At 60.2% G+C, this 7,807-nt stretch overlaps 1 protein-coding gene across 1 annotated transcript in view; it reads right to left on the bottom strand.

The window, feature by feature from the left end:
* Positions 1-7,573, bottom strand: part of SRRM4 (serine/arginine repetitive matrix 4) — a 50,370-nt gene extending 42,797 nt beyond the window's left edge. Inside the window, exon 1 of the mRNA XM_033001380.2 lies at positions 7,436-7,573. Coding sequence (XP_032857271.2) covers positions 7,436-7,566 — 131 coding nt within the window. The 5' untranslated portion in view covers positions 7,567-7,573. The remainder of the gene's footprint in view (positions 1-7,435) is intronic.
* Between the last annotated feature and the right edge of the window lie 234 nt (positions 7,574-7,807).

Raw genomic sequence — 7,807 nt, forward strand, 5'->3', positions numbered from 1 at the left:
TGGAAAAGCCAGTTTTGCAGCACTTGGTGTCCCGCGGAGGGTTGCGTGGCCTTTGCTGGGTGATGGTGGCACCAAGACGCGGGCCCTGTGCCTGGCCACGCTGCCGGAGGTGGTGGTCCAGCCCACTCATCCCCCCAGCACGTCCCAAATCCAGAGCAAAACCCTCTTATGGATGCTGTGCCGCTGGGATCCACCACTCCTGACAGATTTCAGATAACACGAACTTGGCGCCTTCGCACACACCTATAAAATCAGCAAGCAGGGCTGTGAAAGCAAACTGGCTCCGAGGGGCTGGTGTTTCTCCGTGCCCTGTGCTGGGAATGACAGAGGGCTCTGATCCAGGCATCCAACCCAGCCCTGTTTTCCAGCTGGTGACACCACTGGGAACTGGGACCGGGAGCTGCGTGTGGGTCTCCTGTGGGGCAGGGCAGGACAGTGGGGCACAGCAGACCCACATTCTCTTAACAGCAAAAAGCCCCGGGGGGCTTGAGCCAGACCAGGGGCTCTGGCAAAGCCCCGACATCACCCACAGCCGAAACGCAGGTGGGATTTGCTGGCCTGGGTCAGGCTTTGCAATGATGAAGAGGTTTCAGTGGCCACAGGGAGAAAAGGAGAAAAAAAAAAAAAAAACAACAGAAAAGGAAAGGGTGGTCATGCATGAAATGATTTCATTTCAGTGACGCCGGGTTTGCATTTGATAAGTTCATCCTATAGAAACATGTACATATAGAAAGGTCCAGACACCAGACGTGGAGATGTGGGAAGGAATAGGAATGGGGCTGAGCAAATAAGGGCTCAGCTCCAGCCATGGCCCTCTGGAAGGAGAAATCTCCCAAAACCGAGGACCTCAGGGGAGACTGGGAACCCCCACATGCAGCAAGAGTGGGGTCTGCAGAGCCCCTTTCTGGGGACAAGCCGCAGCAGAAAAGGCTGCTTCGGGTAGTAGAGGCAGGATGAGCAAGAGCAGCCACAGGACCCACCGATGGGCAGAAGTTCCTTAGCAATCCCTGGCATCAGGATCATCACTGCTATTTATTATTTAGGTCCTCGCAGCACTAAATATTTATTAGTTAGACATCAAGGGAGGGATGTGAACGTGTGTGGGGGAGTGTGTGGGATTTAAGAGCCCTGCTGTCCTGCTTCTCTGGGGACAGGAGACAGGCAGGGATGGGGTCTGGCTGAAGCCAGTGCTCTTCCCGAGCCAGGCAGGGAGGGGCCCCAGCCCCACAAGACCCTAAACTGCCACATTTTGCCCTGGTCTGTCGTTCCATACTTCGTTACCTCTAGGAAACAGCCTCAACTCAAGTGCTGGGACAGTGCTGAGCCCGGCAGGGCAGGGACCCCATAGCCAGCACAGCCCCCCAAGGTGTTGGATCCCACCGAGGCTGCGCTCATAAACCTGACATCCATGGCAGAGCCCCTGTGGCACCTGCAGACACAGGGGCTCCCCGGCAGCGGGGGGAGCATCTGCAGGTGGCTCTCTTCAAGGGTGAAATCGAATATTTCTACAAAACGATACACTGGCCAGCCAGCAGACTTTCCGCACTTTTGCTTCCTTCCACCTGATTTCATCCTTCACCTGAAGAGAAGGATGTGGAGATCAGATATGGTGCTCGCCCAGGTGCAGCGTGGGCACTGGGGGCTCCTTCATCCCCAAAGATGGGGGCAGCAGGAGGCCCCAGACTCGGAGAGAGCTGCACCCCGTGTTTTCCCATGAGATGCTGTGCGCCTTCACTCCGAGGGCCAGGTTGTGCCCATGTTCTTGCTGGCAAGCTGGGAGTTGGAGCCACGGGGACAGATCTGGGCCCTGAACAGCTAACTCACATGAATTTTTACAGGTCAGAAGTTGCCCGTCCTCCAAACCACAGTGTTTCTTGCCTCCCTTCTGGTTTCCAGTCCCTGCAGCACTGGTCTGGGGACAACCCTCAGCCCTGCGCCTGCTTTTGGGAGCTTTTAGGTGAAGGTGACCAAAACCCATGTAACAGCAGCAGGGGCACAATGGGGAGAAGTGGCACTTCTGGGGGTACCTGAAGTGTCTAAGGAGTCCCCATCCATGAGCTTGGGGCTCCTGTGGGGGCTTCTGAAGTCCCCTTTCCCTAAATCCTTAGGTGCTTGTACACCATCCCATGCTGGCGCACAGGTTGCCTGGCTAAGGCACCCATGGGTGCAGAGCCCAGCCATGCTGCCCAGCACTCACTTGCATCCCCCCCAGCCTGGTGTGGGTCCATCCCACCAACGTGCCAGTGGGGCCACCTCTCTGGGGACAGAGGTGTCACCGGGGAGGTCAGCAGGGACACAGTCCCCAGCACCGGTCCAGCAGAGAGGCAGATGGATGGGGCTGGGGAGGAAGGAGGAGGATGAAGGCTCTGCAAGTAGGAGGGAGGGGGTCTCACAGGCATCCCCAGCTCTGCCCCTCTCTCAGTTCCCCCCAGCCTCCCAGCAGCTCCCAAGCTGCCTAATTAGCTCTCCCCAGTCCCGCCGTCCAGCTGGAGCCGGAGGGCAGGGGCAGACAAAAGCCTCCCTATTGACAGCCCCTCGAAGGAAGGGGCTTTTCTTCTCCCCCTCTGCTTTTCTTTTCAAGCCCCACTCCCCCCGCTTGGGCCGGGGCCATGGGCTCATTAGCGCTTGGGCTCCTTGGGAGCAGGAGGGAGCAGATGGCAGCCAGGCGGCTGGTGTGGCCGGCCCTGCTGCCGCCTCTTCCCGCAGAGCAGATGCCCGACCAACAAGGGGGAGGATTAACAGGAGTGGGGGGCCATCGCCACGGCAGGGCCACCAGCGGGTGCTTCCTCCCCAGCATCACATCCCGATGCCGATGCCCAAGGGCTGCCAGCCCGCTGGGGACGAGTGGGGATCAGAGCCACCAAAATATGGCCAGGAAACCAAAGGTTGGGATGGGAGAGAGCTGGTCCCCAGTCCATCAGGGACCGTCTGCTGGGACAAAAGTCACTGCAGTGGCAATGGCCACGGGGGAATTGCAGCCACCTTCTGACCTCGCTGGGGGTACCGTGACCCCCTGGCACTGCAGTGCCATGGCTGCTCCTACCCAGTCCCAGCGCAGCTGGGGGGAGCACCCTGCCAACCTTATCCCAGGAGGTTTGCAGCAGCAGCACCCAGACCTGTCCCCCGAGATCACCTGTGATGGCAAACCAAGCAGCGAAACTGTTCTTAATCCCACTTCAGCAACAGACCCCTCCCTCCCCCTGCATGCACAGTGCATCCTGGGGGATTAAGGGTTAAAGCACAAATCCCCTGCGCTGCCCTGATGTGACCCACTTAGACCATCTGGCAGGGAGGGATGCAGGAGCCTCCTTTCTCCCAGCGCTGCCGGTGCTCACCCGGCATCACCAGCTGCCCCAGGAGCTGATGCTGGCACCCGCAGCCCCCAGCCTCAGCAGTGCCCTTGCTTTTCATGTAGAAGGGGATTTCAGGTGAATTTGGGAGGGGGCAGCCTGTGCCACACCGCCGTGGCTGGCGGTGTGGGAGCGAGGAACCCAAACACCCCAAAAGCATCCTGAAAGTCCCCGGACTGCCACCAGCTCCAGGTCCCAGGGGGACCCTGCAGAGTGTCCCAGCCTGGGTGTCCCTGGCACCAACAGGTTCCCCAGCAGATGGGTCCTGACAAAGTACACAGCAGTGCTGGGAGAAGTAAGCTCACCGAGCGCGAAGGGGCTCCCAGCCGCCGCTGGGGTCACGGTCAGGGAAGAGACGCAGGCAAAACCCATCCGAGAGAAGAAAGGGGATCCCGGTCGTGGGGCCAGGGCTACAGCGTGGCGGTGATACCTGTCCCCAGAGGCTGGGTGGCACCTTATCACGGGAGGTTTAAAGAGTGTTTTCAGTTCACAAGAGCCACAGAGCCTTGCAGCAGCTGCTGGGTAGCGATCGCATCATCCTTACGGACCAGCAAGGGGAAGCGAGGACACCCCAGCTTGGCAGAGGGGCTTGGGGCAGGGTGTCCCTGTCCCTAGCCCACTGGGTATGCAAACACCTCAGACCCCACCTTGGGATTTTGCCTGTGCTGGAGCAACCCTGCAAAGGCAAGCGTGGGAGCAGCCCCAGCCTCACTCAGCCTCCCCACATCACCCGCAGCTGCAAACCCACGGCCCCAGGCTGCATCCTGCCAGACCCTGCGTGGGGAAAGGTTAATTGGAAAAGCCCCTTTCCCCATCATCTCTTTTTTTTTTTTTTTTCCTTTCACACTGCAAACTGGTCAATAATCCATTTACTTTGGCAGAGCCCTACTCTGGGCACGAAGCCTTGTCGGGGTGTAATACATGCCTCCCCCCCCCCCCCAGCCCCATCAGGAAAGGGATTAATGTATTCTTTTGTTCCAGGATGAATCCTGGGTTTAGCAGAGCTTTAAACCTCCAAACCTCCCAGAAACCTTGATGGGAATTTAGATGGAAGAAGCTTTATCTTCAGGACCAGCCCCAAGGTGGTAGGAAGGGATTGGGCACAGCACAGAGCCGGCTGGAAGGCAGGGGAAAAAAAATTGTTTTAAAATCACTATCTGCCCCAGGAACCCCACTGCTGCCCTCAAAGGAGGCAGGACTGAGCCCTTACCCATGCCCAGGGCACCCTGCAGGGATGGATTTGGGCTATGCCCACTGTGGGGGTTCCCAGCAGGACCCCTTTGCCACAGCTGAGCCCCTCTTGGCACCGCACAAGGGCACAGGCTCAGCCAGAAAAACTGATGGGGAGATGGGCAGCGCTGGCCTAGAAACCATGCCATCGGCTCCACCGCTGCGGGAAGCACAGGGCTGGATCCAGGGCAGAGCTCTGCGGCGTTTGCAGAGGACCAGCTGTCAAGTGTGGGAGAAAACAGAAATCCAGATGGTCATCTTAATTTTTCATTTGGCTAACTGGTCTCCCCGTCTCCTCTCTGGTGCACTCTGCTCCCCGGCACTGCAGTCATTTGCTCTTAAATTAGCCGGGAGCATCGTCAGGGAAGAAAGGCCAATCCGAGCAGCGGCGCAGGGAAACCTTCAGGAAAAACAAACCCAGAGCGGAGCTGGGCATGGAAACGGCTGCAGAAGAGTAGCTGCCACGAGCCTTGGGGCCATTCTCCCCATGGATAGGGAGCAGGAGCCCAGTTCTGGCTGTTGCTGAACTACAAACCTTGGGGTGCTAGGGACATTGCCGTGTACCCCAGTGGGAACCTGCAGCAAGACCCCTGGGGATGTGAGCTCTGGCATCTCGTAGGCACGATCCTGCCAAGGCAGCAGCCTCGGGCTCCCGGCTGAGCCCCGTGTCATGCGAGCCGAGCCGGCAGCCCTGACAAGAGGAGCCAGTGCCCACGGTCTCTCTCTGCTCCCCCAGCCTTTGGCTTTGACCCCCTCTGGAGAAGCAAAGCCCCTCTGTGACACGGGGGCAGGGGCGAGCGCAGCAAATGCCCCGCAGACCCCAGGGAGAGCCCCGCCGGGGCTGCCCGCGCTCGGCACCTGTAGCGAGGACGGTGGGGCAGATACCTGCACCGTGGGGAATGGCCCCGGCCCCGGCCGGTGGCTCACGCTGCGAGGAGACAAAAGGAGCTGGGGCTGCACCAACACCGGGACCTGGCAGCATCGTGGCTGGCTGTGCAGAGCACACCCCGGCTTGGGGACCCCGTCACGCAGGGTCAGCCCGTGCCAGGGTGCAAAACGCAGCAAAGCGGAGCTGGCGGGTCCATTTTGCCGTGTGCCGAGAGCTCCCGACCCCTGCACAGATGGTTCCCCTGCCGCTGGAGCTGGCATTGCCGGCGATACAGAGACACATGCACATTTGTTAACTTTTTAACAGAGCTGCAAACGCTCCCAACCATGGTCCTCAGCCCGACCAAGGTATGTGTAGCAATCCAAATTGCTGTGTAGAGCCGTGCATCGTTCCTGGTACTTGGGCTTGCTGTATTTCCCCAGTGTCCTAAATTTGTTGCCTTATTACATCTCCGACTGCAAGCCATTTAAGCAGCACAGCTCTCTCAGGCACATTCAGGCAGGAGAGGGTGCGTGTGTGTGAGCCGGCACCCAGCCAGCTGACAGCCCCTTTGGGTGCCGACCGTAGCCCAATGCAGGGGAGGAGAAAGACGTGGTGGTTCCTCTCCCCCAGGAAGGCTGAAGCCCTGCAAATGCTGCCTGTGGAAATGAGATTTGCTCTTCTCCTTTGGAAGCCTAAGCCATGCCTTTCTCAATTTCCTACCCTGATTAATGGCAATTGGAGAGATTGGAAAAATTCACGCGGGGGCAGCTGGGCCCTGCAGGGGCAGAAGCAACCCCCACATTGCATGAGCAGTGGGACCCCCGTCCCTGTCGCTGCTCTGGCTCACAGCCCCCACCAGCACAGGAGGCACCCAAAACAGCTTGCTCCCCACAAGATCTCTGCTCTTTAGTACAGGCTGAGCCCCCAAAACCCAGCCCATTGCAGACTGAGCCCCTCTCCTCTACAGACCCATCGCCTTCATGAAACTTTGGGTTGTTTCCTCTACCGGGCAGGGAGCAGACAGCAGTGGAAATACAGAGCAAAGAGCAAAAGCCTCCTTTCCTTATAAGAACAGTGCAAAGAGGATATTTTTAACCAATATTGAGACAGTCAGCAAAATCAAACCGGTCTAAATTAGAGAGCGCATTGTTGCGAGGAAGCCACACGGATCCTTGTCCGTGCAACAGCCCGGCTGAGCGGCTCGGTGGGTACGAGCAGCCCCCTCACCTCATTTCATGGGTTTTGGCCGTTGTTCTGCCTCTGGCAAAGGTGGGGGGCACCGGCCTCCCTGGGAGCAGGAGGGACAGGGTGGGCAGGCACCAGAGGTGCAAAGCCGAGACTGCTCGGCTGTGGGACCTGGGGGACACCAGTCCCAGAGCCATCCTGGCCCATGGCTATGTGCTGGCTCCTGGGGGAGCCTTGGGGCTGCACATCCCTGGGGTGCATCAGCCTCCCCCCTGTGCCAAGGCAGGGTCCAGATGGAGGGAGGCTGTTCCTCTCCCTGGGCATCACCTTTCCCTGGTGAAGGAGTGATGTAGAGACAACCCGCAAGATACACACCTCAGGGGTCTGCATGGCAGGGAGGGAGGTGGCCACAACTTCTGGCTGATGACCCCCACCACTGCCCCCCCTCCACAGCCCAGCTAGAGCTTTCCAGGCCGCTGCCCTGCTCCCCTCGGGAGGCAGCCAGCTCTTGAGCTCCAAGCACCATCAAGCCAAAGTTTCCGGAGCCCGCTCCCCTCCAGAGCACAGCACCTACCCGGGGAGGGGGCCCAGCCAGCCAACATCCCCCCGCCCCTGGCACTGGGGGGGACCCCTATGTCCTCCAGCCTCTAACTGGGGGTGGGGGAAGGAGACACTCCAGACCCTCCTGATGGAGGGTTACTAACTGGGGGTGGGGAGGAGGTTCGCGGTGGTGCGTCCCCCAGCCAGAGGCAGGATGGGGGGGCTGTCCCTGAGCACCCCACACCCTGGCAGCTCTTACCTGGGCAGCGGCTTGCGGGCGGTGATGCTGGCCACGATGATGCTCTCGGGTCGCGGCGTGGCCACGGCTTTGAAGGTGCCTCGCCAGAACTTCTCGAAGAGCTGCTTCTCGCCTTGCTGCACGCTGGCCATGGCCCCCCACCCCGCTTTGTTTCCCGCCCCCCCCCCCCCCCTCCCCGCGCTGCTCTCCGCGGTGCTGAGCGCTACATCCCCCGGTCCCCGGCCCGGCGCTGCCCCGGCTGGCGGAGAGCTGTGCGGCCCCGACCGCCCCCGCCTCCCGTTTTGTACCGGCGAGGCGGGGAGAGGGGCCGGGCCCGGCCGCCGTCCCCTCCCCGGCACCGCCTCCCGCGGCAGCTGCGCCCGGGGCGGTGGG

The sequence above is a fragment of the Tyto alba genome, unplaced genomic scaffold, assembly GCF_018691265.1.
Source record: "Tyto alba isolate M040663 unplaced genomic scaffold, T.alba_DEE_v4.0 Super-Scaffold_44, whole genome shotgun sequence".
NCBI lineage: Eukaryota > Metazoa > Chordata > Aves > Strigiformes > Tytonidae > Tyto > Tyto alba.